At 53.5% G+C, this 19,810-nt stretch overlaps 2 protein-coding genes across 4 annotated transcripts; one reads left to right on the top strand and one right to left on the bottom strand.

The window, feature by feature from the left end:
- The first annotated feature begins 501 nt into the window (after window positions 1-501).
- Psmc3 (proteasome 26S subunit, ATPase 3) lies at window positions 502-6,668 on the top strand. Of its 2 annotated transcripts, XM_036184646.1 has the most exons (13): window positions 515-636; window positions 739-816; window positions 1,074-1,157; window positions 1,722-1,847; window positions 2,423-2,527; window positions 2,626-2,688; window positions 2,911-3,048; window positions 3,775-3,918; window positions 4,039-4,187; window positions 4,859-4,955; window positions 5,126-5,271; window positions 6,275-6,356; window positions 6,488-6,668. In XM_036184646.1, the coding sequence occupies exons 2-13, from the start codon at window positions 742-744 to the stop codon at window positions 6,596-6,598; spliced, it is 1,320 nt and encodes a 439-aa protein (XP_036040539.1). In that variant the 5' UTR covers window positions 515-636; window positions 739-741; the 3' UTR covers window positions 6,599-6,668. The 2 variants fall into 2 exon arrangements, with proteins under 2 accessions (XP_036040538.1, XP_036040539.1); XM_036184645.1 differs by having other exon boundaries at window positions 502-816.
- A 2,641-nt stretch (window positions 6,669-9,309) lies between these two features.
- On the bottom strand, window positions 9,310-17,359 carry Slc39a13 (solute carrier family 39 member 13). 2 transcript variants are annotated; one of them, XM_036186256.1, is made up of 10 exons: window positions 17,015-17,359; window positions 15,324-15,632; window positions 13,196-13,309; window positions 12,757-12,920; window positions 12,262-12,363; window positions 12,071-12,160; window positions 11,095-11,145; window positions 10,804-10,936; window positions 10,551-10,650; window positions 9,310-10,455 (listed from the first exon to the last, which is right to left on the bottom strand). In XM_036186256.1, the coding sequence occupies exons 2-10, from the start codon at window positions 15,622-15,624 to the stop codon at window positions 10,380-10,382; spliced, it is 1,131 nt and encodes a 376-aa protein (XP_036042149.1). In that variant the 5' UTR covers window positions 15,625-15,632; window positions 17,015-17,359; the 3' UTR covers window positions 9,310-10,379. The 2 variants fall into 2 exon arrangements, with proteins under 2 accessions (XP_036042149.1, XP_036042151.1); XM_036186258.1 differs by having other exon boundaries at window positions 12,757-12,881; window positions 17,015-17,295.
- Window positions 17,360-19,810: the final 2,451 nt, after the last annotated feature.

Genomic DNA, 19,810 nt, shown 5'->3' with positions numbered 1-19,810 from the left:
GGGTTTCTCTGTGTAGCTTTGCGCCTTTCCCAGAACTCACTCTGTCACTATGTAGACCAGGCTGGCCTCGAACTCAGAGATCGGCCTGCCTCAGCCTCTGAGTGCTGTGGTTAAAGGTGTGCACCACCACCGCTCGGCCTTCTTTTCTTTCTAACTTTATTTCTTTTTAAAATTTTTTATTTCGAGACAGGATTTCCCTTGTAGTCCTGGCTGTCCTGGAACTCGCTCTGTAGACCAGGCTGCTCTCGAGATCCACCTATGCCACCCAAGTGCTGGGACTAAAAAAAGGTGAGCGCTTCTACGCCCGGCATTTTACAAATCTTTCAATTCGAGTTGACCCGGATCCTGAGCTTGAACATGCGCCTCCGCAAAAGCCTTTTCAGTCGCCCGCCAGGTTAAAACTACATTTCCCGGAAGACCCCGCGACTTCCACCTGTCTCTCGCCTCTTCCTGTTGTGCACCAGGCCCCGCCCCGGCTCTCGCGCCGGCCAATAGCAGCCCACCTATCGCTCCCGCACAAACCCGAGCCACCAGCGAGGCACGGGGCGGGCCCTGTGGCCTAGTTTGGTTCGTGCAGTCCGAGCGGCAGATTCGCTCGGCACCGGAGAAGGAGCTAACTCTGTCGAGTCAGGAATCGTGGGTGAAGTTTGCCACTGGTGGAGAGAGGGCGCTGAGAAAGATTGCGCTGGGCTCCCGCAGGGGCTCGGGCGCGCTCCCAGTTTCGGCCTTTTCATGCAGGAAATGAATCTGCTGCCGACGCCCGAGAGTCCAGTGACTCGGCAGGAGAAGATGGCGACCGTGTGGGATGAAGCTGAGGTGAGTGCTGGGAGACCCGAGGGGCGTCCCTGAGCCTGGGCCAGAGGGCGAGACATTCTTGGAGGGCTGGGAAGGAGGTGGCTGGGAATTCAGGTCCGGCTCGGACTGAGCACAGTGCCTCTTGGGACGTGGGCAGACGTCCTGACGTCTTCATCCTGCTGTTAGGGGCAGGGAAACAGGCTGTGAGGGGACTGTGGGGACGAGGGACGGCAGCCCTTAGTAACAGTAAATAAGCCCGTCTTCCTTTCCTTAAACAGCAAGATGGCATTGGGGAGGAGGTGCTCAAGATGTCCACAGAAGAGATCATCCAGCGCACCCGGCTGCTGGACAGTGAGATCAAGGTGGGCGCCTGGCTCCAGTGCAGGGGCTGGAGTCCCCACAAGAGTCGCCCTGCCGACCCCAGACACGTCTACTTTCTTTACAGTCAGAATGCAAGAGGCTGTGGGCCTATCGCCTGGGGCCAGAGAAAGACATTAGGAAACTAAGCCTTGAAAGGGGAGAAGGGACAGGGTGATTGGGGACCACCCGGAGACGAGGAGTTATCGGTCCCAAAGAGGTCTTCAAAGTATTCTCAAGGATCTGTAAAACAGGCTAGCCTGGACTACATAATGAGACTGTCTTATAACACCAGTTTTTAAAATAAGTCCCCATTTTACAGAAGAGGAAACAGGCTCAGAGAGGGATTCATCCAGTCCCCCCACCCCCTCATTCCACAGCTCCTTCACCAGGAGATTTTCAAACTGGCTTTTTGTCTTGACTTCTGCAGTTTGGACACAGACAGGCTGGGCCTTCAGAAAGCCGTAGACCTGGTTGGATGGGTCTCATGGGCAGTCTGGCCTCATCGATACCAGACCCCTAATTAATGCAAGCTGAACCAGGGTTGGACATTTGCTCTCTTGCCCCAGATCATGAAGAGTGAAGTGTTGCGAGTCACCCATGAACTCCAAGCCATGAAAGACAAAATCAAAGAGAACAGTGAGAAAATCAAAGTCAACAAAACCCTGCCATACCTTGTCTCCAACGTCATTGAGGTGTGTGTGTGTGTGTGGATGGGAATCGGGGGAGGCAGTAGGGCTTGGAGACATCTTGGGATGGGGTCCAAAGGGGTAGAGTTGGTACAAGCCAAACTTCATTACACCTTATACCTGAGACCCACTTCCCAGACATAGACCTGCAAAGATGTGATGAACTTTTCATCAGAAGCAGCACCTAACCAAAGGTTTTATCAACCCTCTAGCATAGCCACTATATTTCATTTTTTATTCATTCATTTATCGATCTTTTTGGTGTTTGTTTGTTTTTGTTGGTTTTTTTTTTTGTTTTTTTTTTTTTTTTTTGAGACAGGGTTTCTTTGTGTAGCCCTGGCTGTCCTGAAACTCACTCTGTAGTCCAGGCTGGCCTTGAACTCATAGATCCACCTGCCTCTGCCTCCTGAGTGCTGGGGCTAAAGGAGTGTGCCATCACCGCCTGGCTCAAAAGTATTTTATTAAGCTTAAGGCTAGTTTGGGGATCGAGCCTATGGCCTCATGAGTGTGGGGAATTGTTTTGGCCCACACAGCAGTGGACTCTGGGAATTTCAAGGGACTGGCCTCACTTTCTTTCTTAGTTGCTGGACGTTGATCCCAACGACCAGGAGGAGGATGGTGCCAATATTGACCTGGACTCGCAGAGGAAGGGCAAGTGTGCTGTGATCAAAACTTCCACACGACAAGTAAGGCTGCCGCAGTAATGGACAGAGGGCAAGGGGCAGCATGGGGGTCAGTGGGGAAAGGACTAACTAACACTGCCTCTGTCTGATTTGTCCTGAAGACATACTTCCTGCCAGTGATTGGGTTGGTGGATGCAGAAAAGCTGAAGCCGGGAGACCTGGTGGTGAGTGTTGCCTGAGCCCAGGCAGGGCGTCCCCAATGAGCTTCTTACACAGCCTTAGGTCACTGTGGCCTCTGAACTGGCCACTGCTGCAGGAATTCTCTCTGCAGTCTGTGATTCTTGAGTTTCCCTTGTCTGTAGCTTCTTTTTATACTATAAGTTACTGTCCCCCAGCCCATTGGAGAGAGCTGGGACAAATGCAGAGGCTCTATGTTCTGTCCTCAGGGTGTGAACAAAGACTCCTATCTGATCCTGGAGACCCTGCCCACCGAATATGACTCCCGGGTGAAGGCCATGGAGGTGGACGAGAGGCCCACAGAGCAATACAGTGACATCGGGGGCCTGGACAAGCAGATCCAGGAGGTGAGGGAGGCGAGGCCACTGCCAGGAGCCTCACCAGCTTTTCGTATTTTTTCACCTATTTGACCAGATTGTATTCCCTTGTTGGGCCTTTATCCTTGTGAAATAGTTGTCTAGGGAGGAAAAAAAATCAGTGTTAAGTGCTGGTAGCCTGGGTTCCAGAGAGATTGGAGGGTTTGCCCAAGGCCAGAAAGGGCCAGTGCAAAAACTCTACTCAGGCTCCTGTTCTTGCCCCAATGCCTGCCTCCCTCCCTCCCTCCCTCCCTCCCTCCCTCCCTCCCTCCATGTGTGTGGTGTGAGTGCATGTGTAGGTACACAGAAAATGTCGAATACCCTCATCTGTCACTCTCCACCTTTTTCCTATGAGATGTGGTCCCTCACTCAACCTGAAATAAGGCTGGTAGCCAGCAGACCCCAGTGATCCTCCTGACTGCCTCCACAGCACTGGGGTCATAGGCACGCCTGGAGTTTTACATGGGTGCTGGAGATTTGAACTCAGTTCTTCATGCTGGCACAGCGGGTACTCTTACTGGATGAGCCGTGTGCCCAGCCCACTGTCCTCATTCTGCTGTTCTAGAGAGGCTGCCCTTAGGGTGGGAAGTGGGGACTTTGATGTCTTTCTGTTGGAGGAGAAGGGGAGTAGAGTGTTGCAGGAAATATGCAGATTAGATTAGGGTTGTAGGATCCCTCAGGGCATCACTCTCCTCACCCAGGGCTTCTTCCTGGCAGCTGGTAGAGGCCATTGTCCTGCCTATGAACCACAAAGAGAAGTTTGAGAACTTGGGTATCCAGCCCCCAAAAGGAGTGCTGATGTACGGACCGCCTGGTACAGGGAAGACTCTGCTTGCCCGAGCTTGTGCTGCTCAGACCAAGGTGTGTGCAGGGCCAGTGAGGAGGAAGTGGGAAATGGGCTTGAAGCTGTGTGAAATGGGCTTGAAGATTCCTGGAGCCCATTGTGCCTTTGGGCTGATCTATCTATCCCTTCTCTCTCAGGCTACCTTCTTGAAGTTGGCAGGCCCTCAGCTGGTGCAGATGTTTATTGGAGATGGTGCCAAGTTGGTCCGTGATGCTTTTGCCCTGGCCAAGGAAAAGGCGCCATCTATCATCTTCATTGATGAATTGGATGCCATTGGTACCAAGCGGTAAGGGAGTAATAGGGTTCTTGGGGGAGAGGAATGGGGTGGGAGCTGAACTCCCAACTCAGCTAAATTCCAACTCTTTCCCATCCTCCTCCCTTTCCCTGGGCAGTAACTCTTCTGTCTGCTTCCTAAATTCTCACAGCTGCTACATTGCTCTCAAAAGAGAAATTGGGTCATCTCACATGTATTCAAAGTCTGTTGTACACAGAGAGACTATTTAAAACCCGTCCTAGGTCACCCATTGCTCCTTAGCGTAAGTGCTGGATTTGTGCGGCCTGTACTTGGAGTCTGCCCCCACCCTAGACCCCCTTGACACCTTCCCAGTGTCTGGTTGGTTTTCTGCTCTTACCTGTTCGCTGGTAGTGAACAGCCATTGTCTTCAGACTCAAGAACTCTTCCTTGGGGTTGGATGCCTGGGCTCCTGACTCTGAGCCTAGGGATTTCTAGGATCATGCACTGCTCAGAGCCCTAGCCCTGGCTGTTTCAGCTCATTGTTTGTTGTCAGCCCAGCATCTGACCCCAGAAACCTCTGCAAGCTTTGAGTGCTGCAGTTAACTATTGGTGACACTCTCCCTGTGCCAGTCCCTGGGCTGGGAGCCTCAAGTGAGGCAACCATTTCCTGGATGAATTGGAATAGCCTGTACTTATGCATCTGGGGCTCCTGTGCACCACAGCTTCGACAGTGAGAAGGCAGGGGACCGGGAGGTGCAGAGGACCATGCTGGAGCTTCTGAACCAGCTGGATGGCTTCCAGCCCAACACCCAAGTAAAGGTGAGTAAAGAAAATGCAGCTTGCAGTGGGCTGACCTGGGCTCCAGTACTGACAGAGTTGGGACTCTGTCTTTCCCACATCCTGGGCTGCCTCCTGTTACAGCCGTGACTTATGCCTGTGGGTGGATGTACTGCTCTTCAGTTCAGGCTGCTGCTTCCCTTTGTCCTTAGGTAATTGCAGCCACTAACAGAGTAGACATCCTAGACCCTGCCCTGCTCCGATCAGGACGCCTGGACCGGAAGATCGAGTTCCCAATGCCCAACGAGGAGGCCCGGGCCAGAATCATGCAGATCCACTCACGGAAGATGAATGTCAGGTCAGCTGCAACAGCGTTTTTTGGACACTCGGTTCTCATCACTCCTGTGCTGTGGTTCCCCAGCCTCTGACCACGCGTCCCCTTCCTATGCATGCACGCACCCTCCATTTCTCCCCCACTACCTGAGGTAGACTTTGCTGGGGCTCAGACCCTATTTCTGGGTGCTGTGGTTGGTACTCAGTCACCTGCACCTCACCCTCCTGTCTGAAGACACATAGCCTCCACAGCCCAGCAGGTGGGCACAATTCAAGCATGATTAGGAGACTGACCAGGACCAGGTGATCAGACTTGTACAGCTTTCAGCAGGTGGCCTAACCCTCTAAGCGTGTTCTGTTATTTGAGAATTGGCCGTGATGATGTTTGTTGTGGTTGTTTCCCCCTGAGACAGAGTTTCTGTGCATCTCTGATTGTGCTGGAACTTGCTCTGTAGACTAGGCTGGCCTCGAACTCAGAGAGATTTGCTTGCCTCTGCCTCTTGAGTGCTGGCATTAAAGGTGTGCACCACCACTGGCCGGTGCCATTGATAATGCCCCCCCCCTTTTTTTCCCTGGAGCTGAGGACTGAACCCAGGGCCCTAGCAAGCACTGTACCACTGAGCTAAAACATCCCCAACCCTTCCATGATGATGATGTCTTAAACAGTGCTGGGCATATGAGGACAGATGTGGCAGCTGCATTGTGCTGGCTGATGCAGGCTCCGTGGAGTTATATTATCTTTTTTCTACATAACCCCTTGTTTCCTTGCCTCAGGCAACTTGGTTCCTGGGATCTCAGATGGAGGGTTCTAGACGGCAGGAGTATCAGGGATCCTATAAGCTTTGTTTAATGTCATTAACCTTCCACCCCTTATTTTATACTGAGAAGAAAGGTCAGGGTGGGTGGAAACTTGCCTTCCAGCAGAAAGGAGTTGACTCTACTGCCTAATGAATGCATGGTAGGACAGCTTCCCACTCCCTTTCCTCCTCGTGAGTAACCAAGCTCTGTGCTGTCTGTCCTTTCTCCAGTCCTGACGTCAACTATGAGGAGCTGGCCCGCTGCACTGATGACTTCAATGGGGCCCAGTGCAAGGCCGTGTGTGTGGAGGCGGTGAGTGCTCAGGGGATAGGTGGATTGTTTCAGCCTTGCCCTTTCCCTGGATAGGTCAGGGGCCCAGGCATTTGGAAGTTGGGACTCAGGGTGCAGGGAGGCACCCTAGACCATGTCTGTCCTGGCTGCAGGGTATGATCGCACTGCGCAGGGGTGCCACGGAGCTTACGCACGAGGACTACATGGAGGGCATCTTAGAGGTACAGGCCAAGAAGAAAGCCAACCTACAGTACTATGCGTAGGAGCACCTCTAGGCTGCCTACTGGTCTGTGGGCTAAAGTTGGTAATAAAGGTGTTTTCTGTTCCTTGCCACCTGTCTGTCTTACCCTCCACGGACTCTGGGTGGGAGTGGCATGTATGGAGAAGGTCTTTTCCTCAGGAGCTACAGCCTCAAAAATCCCACAGATGGCCATGGCCCCAACCAGCTGTCTGGGTGAGACCCTGTGGCGGGGTTACAGGGCACAGCTGTTGCCTGGAGTCTTCTCCAGTCCCCTCGCCAGTCTCCTTAAGTCTCCTCTCCCCTGTTCCCTGCCACAGCTCTGCCCTTTTAGAGGCCTGTGGCCTTGGAGTTCAGAAGGAAGACCCTAAAGAGGAGCTAGAATTCTCCTCTTGCATCTCAGTGCTCAAATCTAGTTCCTGTTGCCTTATAAAATCAAGATTAGGGCTTTGGTTCTTGGAATGAACCCTACTGTGGGCTTGTGGGTATCCTGTTTCTCACCAGGTCTTATTAACCCTTCAGTCCAATTTTTCTGGCTCACAAAATAACCTTGAGCAAGATCCACTCTGAAAGCCATTCAGGCCTAACCTTCCATCATGCTGTTCTCTCTCACCCAGCCTTACCCCGCTGTCTGCTCTGCTCTGAATGGTGCCCCACCCCAGTCTTCAGTCCAGCCCCCAAGTGCTGAGGTGACAGGCATGTCCCACCATTGCCAACTCTTCTAACATTTATTATGTATACATGTGTCCCTGCAGGCCAGAAGAGGGCACAAGATCTCATAGATGGTTGTGAGCCATCATATGGGTGCTGGGAATTGAACTCAGGACCTCTGGAAGAACGGCCAGTGCTCTTAACCACTGAGCCATCTCTCCAGCCCCCGCTATTCCCAGTTTTATGTGGCGCTGGGATAGAACCCAGGGTTTAGTCCATGTTAGGCAAGCACTCTACTACCTGAGATACATCCCTGCCCCTGGATAGGTCTTAATGCATAATTTTTATCAGGATAGCCACTGTAGAGTCCACATATTATTTTTACTTTGTGCCCATGCTTGTGGTCAAGACATATGGCCATTAGAAGATAACTCAGGAGTCAGTTCTCTCTTTCCACCTTTACCTGGGTTTTAGGGATCGAACTTAGATCAGCAAGCTTGTGTAGTCAGTACCTTTACCCACTGATCCATCTCCCTGACCTGGGTGTACCCCTATCACAGATGCAAGTAAGCAACTGGGCTGAAATTATAGCATAATGAAATGAGGTGGCATGGCAGGGATTCAGACCCGTCCATCACTTCCCTTTTTGAGACAGGGTCTCACTCCGAAGTCTTGGCCAGCCTGGAACTTCCTATGTAGATCAGGTTGGCCTCTGAGATTAGTCTCAAGAGTGCTGGGATTAAAGGCATGTGCCACCTTGTCTGGCCCATCATCTTTCCATTGAGCTGTGACCAGTGGCTTTGGCAGCCGTGGCCTTTCAAAACTGTTAATCCTCAAAATCCCACTTTATTGCCAAAAAGAGGCAAAAACTCCTTGCCACTTCCTCCTTTCCTCTTCCCAGTGGGCATTACTACAGCAAGCTACTGCCATACCTCCACAGGGCCACGTGCCAGCTCTCCTGGTCTGCCCCTCCCCAGGTGCTGGCTCACTGAGCAGTGCATGCTGCCTGCTGGCTGTGGTTTGGTTATGTCTTGTCCAGGAGCTGAGCAGCTCAAGTGGTTCTGACTTGTCCTCCGGCCTGGACTTAGGTGCCCCTCCTCCTTTCTGACCAGATAGTTTGCTCTTGGCCATGGCCCAGGTGAACGTGCAGGCACCACCCTCTCCTCTGCTGGCTTCCTCACACTGTAGCAGAACCCTTCTCCACCCCTCAGGCCGAGTGCAGTGGGGACAGTGATCCTCGGTGTGCTTGTCAGCCACCTGGCAGGGCCTCACACCACAGCCGCAGCCCTGAGCACCTGCTGGCAGGAAGGACAGCTGTGCTTTACCCTTCAGTCCCGAGGCCCCCGGATGGCGAGCTTACCGATGTCAGCCAGGTGAACGGATTGCTGATGGATGTGCCGATAGACCACTGACAGCTGAGCATCCCAGCTAAGGGGGTAGGCGATTGGTTTCCCACCTACTTGCACTAGAGGCTGACACTGCGCAGATGGCTTAGCCCAGCCAGTGGGCTGCTGATGGAGGAGCAGTGCCCCCTGGTGTGTGATGGTGAGGGTGCAGTTGGGAACTGCTAAAGGCCCTTTTTCCTCCTGACTATTTGGGAGGTAGGTGGTGTGGGGAGGCCAAGTGAGGCAGGGTCTCATGTAGCCCAGGCTGGCCTTGCATTGAACACTCTGACTGATGTGTTACTATGTCCAATGCTCCCCAATGACCTCTTTTTTCCCCTTGTTTTTCAAAATGGTGGTTTCATGTAGCCTAGGCTGGCCTTTGAACTCCAGATGCTTCTGCCGCCACTGCTAGATGTGAGGTTACAGTGGGACACCACAGCTGGCTCTCTTAAATGATCTGCAGTCCTGCTGAAGTCAAAGCTGGAGATGACTTCATGTCCTAACTCCCTCCATAAGAACTGCTAAGGGAGAGTCACAGGACCCCAAGATCAGTGATGGTGATGAGGGCTCGGATGGGTGCTGAGGCATTCCTGTGATACAGCACTAACAATGAGACAGGCAGGGAGATGAGAAACCTCCAGAGATGCACAGCAAGTGTAATGGACCTGGCCGAGCGCGTAGCAAGAGCTCTGCGCTAGTATGTGGGACAGGCAGCAGTCTAGGCAATATTTATTTATATCTATAGAACAGGTATTTACAGATGAAGATGAACCACAGCATAACTGCTCTGGGATCATTCAGACTGTTCAGTGACCACTTCTCCAACGCCCACAATTGAGCAGCAGGGCTGGAGGCTGGCTGTAGAGTGGGCCAGCTGAGTACCTGGATGTCAGCCAAGGGAAATAGTTGGGGATTATGGCTTCAGCATTCTCCCAGTTCACATTCCTGAGCACTGACCATGTGGAGCCTTCACCGCCCCCACCTTACTCTCAACCCAAAGGACAAGGGGCCTGAGCAGGGAAGGGCAGCAAGGCTCATTCTCCCTGCCCTGGGCATGTCTGCTGGAGCCCATGCGGGCAGGAGCATCCTGGAGTTGCACAAGGAGACTGCTTGCCTGAGGCTACTCTGCAGACTGCTGCTTGGCAGGTAGAGGACTGAGCGCTGCCTGTGAGGCCCGGGAGCATCTGCTGGGGAAGAATGAGCTAGCCAGACTGGCAGGCCCTGGGAGGAGGTCCTGGAGAGGCTGCATGCTCAGTGCTGGGGAGGGGAGGGCATCAGTGCTGAGTGGGGCCGGGGCTACAGAGCACCCACCTCCCCTTTCTTTGGCTGTAGAGGTGGTGTAGGAAGGCCTGGGAAAATGGACAGCGGAGAAGAGCTGTGCAGCCTCTGCCTCTAAGGTGCTTGGGGCCCGGGTATATGAGCAGAGCTTTAATTACTCCTGGGCTATTGGGCTAGAGGCCCAGGAGGACAGCTCTGGCTTCCCTGGGGCCCGGGCTCCATGGGCCGCTTCCCTTGAGAGGTGAGGCCTGAGCTGGCACTAGGGCTACCACCATTCCTGCTGCTAGATGACAGTCGGGTGGCTGGGCAGGCGCTACTCTGGGCTCTGCACACAGGGGTCACAGTGTCGGTCTCGCACACATCTGGCTGCACGCGCACACCCTCCTGTCCAGTGAGGCTGGTTCTAGCGTTCACCCTCCGCCTCTCACACACAGTCACAGGACAAGTTGGTTCTCTTATTGCTTGCTATGCAGAGTGGGATGTCAGGAATGGCTACTCCACAAGCAGGGGGAGCAGCAGCATCAGCACAGTGCCCGAGCAGAGCAGCACCACCTGCTGCACGGAGCGCCTGTTGGGAGAGGGAGACTTAGGCTCGAGGACAGGGCGGGCCAAGCAGCAGTTCCTCCTGGGCCCCAGCAATGGCCAGTCCAGTAGGTCACTCACCACGGGTCATCTTCTTCCAAGAGGTCAGGCAGCACATTCACCAGAGCAATATAGAGGAAGCCTCCAGAGGTAAAGGGCAGGATCCAGAGCACGGTCTCCTCTGTAGGGAAGGACCAGCTGGGCGTGAGCTCAGGGGACTGTGTGGACCCCACCCTCTCCTGCAGGGGAGACCAGGCAGACGCTAGCCCAGTAGCAGCGGGGCAACAGTGCCATTTGGCTGCTGTACCTCTACTGAACACCACCACTCTCGTACCTACTCCTTTGGGGGATTGTGTACAGATGGCGAAGCAGGCCCCCAGAAGGCCCCCCAAGGCTGTAGAGAACTGTAGCTTGGCTGCAGTCCACCGGTCAAAGCCAGCCCGGAGCAGGATAGCAAAGTCACCCACCTGAGGAAAGGCCCAGATGTTCACCCAGAACCAGACCACATGAACACCCAGCCTCTTGTCTATCTTGCCAGTGGGTCAGTACCTTGCTGTGTCCTCCCCCAGCCCACTTCTGGGAACCTTGGGATCTTTGGCCCTGGGGCCACCCTCTGGGCACTTACCTCATGGGGGATCTCATGCAGGAGGATGGCCATGGTGGTTAGGAGCCCAATCTGCAGAGATGGGAGTCTGAGTCTGATGCCTTTGCTGGGTAGCTAGGCTTCCCCCACACCCAGTCCCTCTACAAACATGTATTGTTTGAGTCTGCTCTGGGCAGGACACTAGCTATAGGAAAGAGTAGAGACCAAAGGAGGCAAAGCCTTAATACTGCAACAGAGTATCAGCTACAGATGTGCTGGCTGCATCCATAGCACATCTGGACACGTGCAGCCCCTAAGCTGCGGCTGGACGTGCCTCCTGAACAAGATTACAAAGCAACCACCTGTGTGGCTCCACATGGAGCAGTGCTGTGAGGAGAATCGACGTGCTTGGGAGGACAGGGGCCTCTTGAAGTACATTTAAATGGAGGCCCCAGGGATGAGGAGTCAGCTGTTCCCAGAGTGGGAGGAGGGACATTCCAGGAAGAGGCACAGTGACTAGCCAGTGTTGGGGTAGGGGGGCCACTGGGGCCGGAGCATAGAAGACAGTAGAGGTGAAGGAAGGGAGAAGCATCGCCCGATAGAGGCGGCAAAGGAGGCGTCCTGGCAACACGAACAGCAGAACTGGACAGAAGGTGTGATGGAGGTGGGGGACTAGAGGGTAGGAGTGCTTACTGCTCTTCCAGAGGACCCAAGTTCAGTTCCCGGCACCCACTAGGTAGCTCACAACTGTCTAACTCCGGCTCCAGGGTCCCAAATGGAGCTGGAGGATCTTTGGCCTCCAAGAGCACACAAGCATGTGATACCAGCGCGCACATGCAAGTAAGTCTTTGAGGACAATAAAGGTGAAGGGGGACGAGGAAGAGGCTAGCACTGAGAGAGGGGTAGGGCAGGGGCTTCCCAAAGCAAGAAGCAGAGAGACTTGAAGGTTGGTCAAATTGGTGGACACTGGTATCATTCCCAACAGAAATGCCAGAACTCTACCTGCCCCATTCCTTACCTTTTTGCTCACAAGGAAGCTGGCGGCCACAGCCAGCCCATGAGTGAAGTTGTCTATGGTGTTGGCCAGCAGGTTGAGATAGCCACTGACCTAGGTGAAGGGAGAGAAAGCCGGGCTGAGCCAGGCAGGCAGAGCTGAGCTGGCCATTCAGCTCTGCAGCTGCAGGAGGGGGGCCCTCATGGGCCACTCACTTTGAGGTTCCGGACCACGGCTCTCAGGCCGGGCTCTGCAGCCGGCTGGGCCAGACAGTGGCCTCCATTGAGCGCGGCAGCAGTGGGGTCTTTGCTGGGGGTCTACGGCCAGAAGAAGGAGAGAGGTGACATTAGATGCCCCCCACTCAGACAGGCAGGCAGAAAGAGAGAAGGGCAAGAGACACCGAATACCTCTTTGATCTGGCTAGACTTTGCTGGTCCATCAGCTAGGTTCCCCAGACTCCTCAGACCTAAACCCCACACTACTGTCATTATCCATCTATAAGACCAAACTGCTTCAGAGGCTGACACTCACTCTCAGGAGTTTCCTAAAGAAGTTGGCCCCCCCTCCCACAGCTCTCAGGAAAGAGAGCCAGGAGATACTTAACTCAGACCCTGGGCTTCTCCAGGCCCTGGGTACTTACTTTAGAAAACCAAAAACCAAAAACCAAAAACCAAAACTGACATATCCAGGCTCTGGGGCCTGTGGCTCACCTGACTGGGGCCCTCCTTCTCCTTGCCATTCAGGAACATCTTCTCCAATGCCAGAAAGGTCAGGAAGCCAGCAATGACCCATAGCCCCAGCTGTTGCTGCTGCTGCAGACTCTGTCCTTCACCACCTGCAGGGGGAGCACTAACAGGCCATGCCAAGCCAGTGGCTAGAAGGGAGCCATTTGGAATGAGACCTAGGTCAGGGCTAGTCCAGGGAGGAGGTGGGGGAACTGCGGGGGGGGGGGGCCTGCTGAACGGAAGCTGGGCCCTAGGACTCCCAAAGAGGCCAGGGCATCGGGATTAGACCTTCCCTCTCAGACAAGGTTTTTTGGATCTCTCTTCCCATATCCTTCCCCACCCCTGTAGAACTGGCAGGGCTTAGGCTAACTCTGGGCATGTGCAACAGCTCTGCATTCCTATCCTGCCCTGTGGTCTCACTCACCGAGGCTGTTGCTACAGGTGTAGGCCCATGCCTCTGGCAGCAGGTGCAGAAACACATTGCCCAGGAGTCCACCTAAGGCAAAGCTGAGCAGCCGCTTCAGACGCCAGGCTCCAGCTGCAAAGCAGAGACATGAGGTCCTGGGCCGAGGCTCTGCTCCCAAGCTCACCCATTTCTAGACTGCAAGCTTCCAAGGGCTGCATTTGGGCTACTGGTTTTCTGGGTAGCTCTTCTTAAACCCACAGGCCCAGCCAACAAGGGCAGAGTGCTCAGGAGAAACACTTAACAGTCTGAAGAACCATTGTGGACTCACTGGCTACTGCATATTGGTTAAGAGATGGGCTTGGACCCTGGCAAATCCCAGCTCTCCAACCTATCTGCTGGCATCCCGAAGATAACTTCTGAGATGCAGTTGCCCATGTATAAATGGGATCTTGTCAGAATTAAACCACAAAGAATAAAGCAAATGCTCATTAAATGGGAATCTCTCTCTCTTTCTCTCAACTAGTACCACCTGTAGAAAACTGACAGAATTTGGGGAATTTTTCTGGCTTGCATATCCAGATTTGGAAGTGCTTATCAGTTGATAAAGCAACTAAGGCCTAGAGGACAGATGCAGCTGGTGGTGGGGTGACCCTCAGGCGACACTATGTCCAAGCTATCCAGAAAGCAAATGCTCCCCACTTGTAAAATGTAGCCAGTACTCCCGAGTGCATCCTGCACAGACCCTGCCCAGGCCTCACGCATACCAAGTAAGCATTCTACCAGAGCTACCCCCGGGCTCTTTGAAGGACACTTGCTGCATGAGCATGACAGGCTCCAGGAGGGTGTGGTTCACAACTGGTACCAACCATCAGACAGACACCATCATCCAGGAGCCATCTGGTTTAGTGAATGGTTCCTGAGCATGGCAGATGGCCAAGGCTGAGGGCATTCACTCTACTTATTTTATTATTATTGTGTACACATGATGCGTGTGAGTACGGACACATGGGTGCACGTGAGGAGGACAGAGGACAACTCTGCAGAGTCTGTTCCCTCCTTCCACCTTTACATGGGTTTCAGGAATGCAGTCAGTCTGCCAGGCCTGTAGGGTAAGCACCTTTACCCACTGAGCCATCCCACCAGCCCCTCTTTTTTAAAGATCTGTTCTTTTTAAATTACATGCCTGTGCACACGTGCAGGTGCCTGCCCAGACCAGGGGGTCCTGCTGGAACTGTAGTTACAGTCGTGAGCTCCCTGACATGAGTGCCAGGAAGTGAATCTGGATCTTCTGCAAGAGCAGAATGTGCTCTTAAGAGCTGAGCCATCTCTCCAGCCCTACATTCTTTTTATATTTTGAGAAAGGGTTTCATGTAGCACAGGTTGGCCTCTGCCTGGCTATGTAGTTAAAGATGACCTTGAACTTCTGATTCTTCTGCCTTCACTCCAGTTCTGGGATTTTCCAGTATGTGCTACCATATCCAGTTTTATTCAGTGCTGGGGATTGAAGTCCTGCATACCAGGCAAGTACAATACCAGCTGCGTTACATCCCTAGCCTTTACAGCACTAACCAAAACTGGAGGGGAGGCGGCACTTGCTCCCCTTTGTACCCAGGGTTCAACACCTGCCCCTTCCCTGCACCAGGCAACCCTCCAAGTGCTCCATCTAAAGCTCACAAGTTAGTAATAGTACTATTTTCATTGGGGGGGGGTGGTGGAGGTACTGGGGATTGAACCCAGGCCTTGAACCTGTAGGCATCATTCTACTACTGAACTATACGCTCAGACTTACTATCCCTATTTCAAAGTCTGGCAGACTGAGGCAGAGTGAGGTTAAGTAACTTGCCTCATGTTCTACTTAGTTGGTGAGTGGCAGAGCCAGGATTTTGAGCCCAGGTAGTATGGCAGCCATATTGCCAGCCACTGCTCATACTGAGTCTGGGGAGTGGTTGCTGAAGGAAAGAAGAGACAGATGCATGCATGGATGAACAGGTGAATATGGACACCTTATTCCCACAGGACCAAGGAGACACTGCTCTCCATCCCAGAGATACTGTATCTGGTACATGAGACCTAGCATTTCCCAAGAACAAGCAGTATATTTCCCCGGCTTCTAGCTGATCCTCAGGGCCACTGAAGGGTCACTCACCTTCTGAGCGCAACATGGTCCCCATCTCCAGGGGAATGAGCAGCAAGGGGAAAACCCCACTGAGCCCAACCATGAGAGAGCCCAAGAGGGAGCAGATCCAGGTGTCCAGTCGCTCCCCACTCAGCAAAGCCCCCCAGGATTCGCTTTCTTTATTATCCAGGCGACAGGCAGCTGCAGCCCCCAGGCTCCGGAGGGCTGGCTGAGAACCTCCAACCCTTCCCAAGAGCTCCAGGGCAAGGACAGTGAGGAAGAGGACCCTTTGGCCTGCCATTCCGCAGCCAGGGCAGGAACATCCAGGCATGCCAGGTGCTAGAAAACAAAAAGACTGCTTATGTGAGCTGTCTCCTTGGACCACATACCCACTTAAGAAGCACAGCATCTCCTCCTCCCGTCTCAAGTGGCCATGGCATCACCTTCCCGCTTGCTCCGCAGAGGACACAGAACCCCAACGGTGGGTGCACAGAGCAAAGGGGTTCTCTGCTCCTCTACACTTCTTCCAAGAACCACACATATTTTCCTTCTGAGCTGGCTCCAGCTTGTGTGTCAATGTGTCCGCCTGAGGCTAAGCTTTCCCTAATGACTGGGTGAGGCACTGGCTGGGCTTTCTTCAGTCACCGGAGGGCCCATCCCTGCTGGGTGTCTCTAGCTGCCAGGAGAGGCTTGACTGCCAGGATGTGGCTGTGAAGACACTCCAGGGTCTAAGGCCAGCACTGTCTAGCTTGATGGGGTAGCACTGAGGAGCACAGGTGGGGAAACTGAGCAGTGGTCCAAACCTCTTCCTCCTAAATGCTCTCTTGGGTACCAAGAGACAGGTGGGGCAGAGGAGAAGAGATGCTTCACAGATGCCAGTGCCACAGACATGGTGACCTGTGGCTAACTAATTGGGTGATCTAGATTTTAAGCTGCTTGACTGTAGGCAATTCGTGCTGCCTCAGTGTCTTCATCAGGCAATGGAGCTGGGTAATGTCTCCCTCACAGAGCTATGGATATGAGATGAGCTTGATAATGCAGGTAGCTGCTGGCACGGAGGAGGGAACGTAAGCCCTCTGTGTGCCAGAGGAGGCCTGAAGCACGCCCAGAAGGAATGTGTTGTGCAGACAGATCACCGGATGGGGATGTGAGTCAACCAAGCAAGAAGTTCACTCTGGAAAGTTTAAATGTGGTCTGCCCTGTCTTATACTGACTGTGACCTTGAACTGCCTCAGTTTCCTCATTTGCTAATGGATGGGAAGAAAGCAATTATCTGCCTCTGGTTGGTGGACTAGAAGCCTATGTCTGGGATCTTCAGGTCTTAATTAGTGAGACCCCCCTACAGCCACCATCACCACCACCAAAAAAAAAAAAAAAAAAGCTAAGCTTCACTGGACCAAGGCAGGCCCTAGCCAGGTCAAGTCCTTGGCGGGTCATGCAGAAGCGGGGGGACCACAGGTTTAGCTGAGAAGTATGGGGTATGGAGAGAAATCAAGAGAAAGGAGAGTCAAGAAAGTGAGCCAGAGTGTCTGGTGGAAGGAGGGGACAAGAAGCGGGGCAGCGGGGCAGGATGAGGGGCAGGGTGTGGAACGACAGGGGTAAGGAAGAGTCCAAAGCAGGCAAGTTCCACTCCTAGAGTCTGGACGAGCCGCGACCGGTTTGGGAATCCACACGGTCCATCCCGCCCCGGACGCGGGCCTGAGGGTCCAGCGATCACTCACCGTGCGGTGGCAGCGGTGGCGGCGGCAGCTGCAGCGCTCCGGGCGGGCCCGGCCATCCAGCTGCAGTCTCGCGCCCCGCCCCAGCTCTGCCTCGCCCAGCCCCGCCACTAGGCCCCCGGCCCGGAGCCACCCCCGGCGCGCAGCCACGTCACACGGGACAGTCCGGAACCCGACGCGCCCGGCTCCGGGGGGCTAGACGGAGCGGCGGCGGGGGGGCGCTTCCGCTTCTTAGGAAGGGGGACCCGCACGGTCAGCGCACTTCCGCTCGGGCCGGATTACCGGGCTGCGGAGAGGGCAGGACGGAAGTGGGTAGCCCCACGGGCACCGCCGTTTAGTTAAGCTAAGCTAGGGCGAGGGCGGCAGCCACGCGGGGACCGCCATCCACGGGGCGGCGGGGCTTGAGAGTGGCAGCCGCCTTCCTTCTGGGGATGCAGTCCCGGCCGTGGCCACACGAGGGCGCGCGTGGCTGCCAGACCGCCCCGTCCCGGGATAAGGCCATGGCTGTGGTTCTCTTGAGTCAGCCAGCGGGCCTGGCTCCTCCGGGAAAAGGGGAAGTGCCTGCCGCAAGGAGGGGCCTGGCCCCGCTACCTCAGAAGAGGGAATTTTATTCTTACTCATCGAATTATTTTTATGCTTTGGTTTTTCACTTGGAACCTCAGGCCACTGTCTCCAGGACAGTAACCCTTTGAGGTCCAATACATGTTTCTAGACCCTGTTCCCTGGAATTCCAAACCTGGTCAAAATGGGCGCTTAACCCGACACAAGCTGGACCTGGACTCACAGACTACCGGAGCAGTTAATGGCAATAATTACTATAGTTCTCTGATTTAGTGTATCTTTACTGAACACCCACTATGTGCCACTCAGCGTTATCTCAGCAAATCCTCATTTTTAGCCTCCAGATGGCTACTGACTGTTGGCCTAGGGCCAGGCAGCCACACAGATGGCAAGGCCGGAATTCAACTTGGATGTACCTCTATCTAGGGCATGTGGTAGCCGCCTCGTTTCTAAGCCTGAACACAGGTTCAAGTGCGGCCTAAAATCCCCTTTACTTCCTATCTGGGAATTAGCCAGCAACCGGCTCAGGAGAAATCAGCCGAGGCCAAATGAGTACTCCCTTGAGCAGACTGTGACAGACTGGGAGGTCTCTTAAGTCTCTGGTCTCAGCCCTCACTGCCCATGGCAGCTCTGTATATCTGTGCCTGGTCACTTTTTCCTTCTGGGTGCTCGGGAGAGTAGACTGAGCACATCGCAGCTGATGTCTCACCTACCTCTGTGTGTGTGTGTGTGTGTGTGTGTGTGTGTGTGTGTGTGTGTGTGTATTACATATACGTTTGTCCATTGTTTATTGGTTTAATTTGTTTTATTTTGAGACTGGTTCTCTCTATATAACCCTGTCTGTCCTGGAACTTACTATGTAGATGAAGCTGGCCTTGAACTCAGAGATCTGCCTACCTCTTCCTCCTCAGTGCCAGGATTAAAGACTTATGCCACCACCCCATGGTCTATTTTGTCTGTTTGTTTGTTATTTATTTATTTATGGTTTTCCAAGACAGGGTTTCTCTGTGTAGCTTTGTGCCTTTCCTGGAACTCGCTTTGGAGAACAGGCTGGCCTGAAACTCACAGAGATCCGCCTGGCTCTGCCTCCCGAGTGCTGGGGTTAAAGGCATGCACCACCACCGCCTGGCTATTTATAATTTTTGATATACGGTCTCACCTAGACCATCCTTGAACTTGACCTGTAGCAGAGGATGATCTAGCTTTCCCGGACCGCCTGAGTATAGATGTGCACTCCCACACGCCATTTATGCCGAGCTGGCACCACGGGCATTATGTATGCCAGGGAACAAGCGCTTGATCAGCTACATTCCCAACACTTTTTACTCTTCTTCCCCCAGCCAAGACAGGGTTTCTCTGTGTAGCCCTGGCTGACCCAGAACTTACTATGTAGCCCAGGCTGGCCTCGAACTCACAGAGATCCACCTGCCTCTGCCTCCCAAGTGCTGGGATTAAAGGCGTGGGCCACCATGCCCAGTTAATATACTCTTTACATCTGTGCTTTCTAGATCACCAGCTCCTTTCAACTGCTTCCTGTCTGGCTTTCCCCCCAGCCCCATATGTCCCCCGGATATGCTTCCGAGCCCTTACAGAAGTTCTGAAACAGAATGCCCAGTAGATTCATTGCCAGGAGAAGAGGTTTAGCAATGCCACACTGAGACTTTAAAGATGTCTTCCTCCCTGTATGCAAATCATGCCATCGTATGCAAAACACCTCACAATATGCAAATGATTTCACAATTACACTGTCAGCATTCCTGTCTCTAGAGGTCAAGGGGCTCTTGGCCACCCAGGACAGGAGCAGCGAGACCCCGCTAGAAATACTGCCTGCTATATACTTTCTTCCCTTCTGGCCTGAATTGAAGACGCAAGCGGGAGACAGAAACATGAGCAGGACCATCAGGTGAGAAGATCCGTTGGAAACACTGGCTTTGATATGGAACTTTAAAAAGTTGATCTTGGCAAAAGGAGATATGACAACTGTTTTTTCTTTATTTATGAGCCTTGAGGTTTGGGGTGTGTCTGCCCCAAAGCAAAGCTCCCTTCACAGCTGCCACGGGGTTTTCTATGGGGTTATGTAGTGAGAGGTTTTCCTAGGTAGCGGGCTGGATCAGACTGGGTCCTGTGGCTGCAGAATCCGAGGGTTTCCCAGTGGCTGAGACACGCTTTTAAGAATGACAAAGATCCAGTAGAGAAAAGACTGTCAGTCAGGGATAGTAGCTGAGGGTTTGAGCATTT

Source organism: Onychomys torridus, chromosome 4, assembly GCF_903995425.1.
Source record: "Onychomys torridus chromosome 4, mOncTor1.1, whole genome shotgun sequence".
Lineage (NCBI taxonomy): Eukaryota > Metazoa > Chordata > Mammalia > Rodentia > Cricetidae > Onychomys > Onychomys torridus.
Note: the sequence above shows the minus strand (reverse complement) of the source record. Positions and strands in the feature narration are given on the sequence as shown.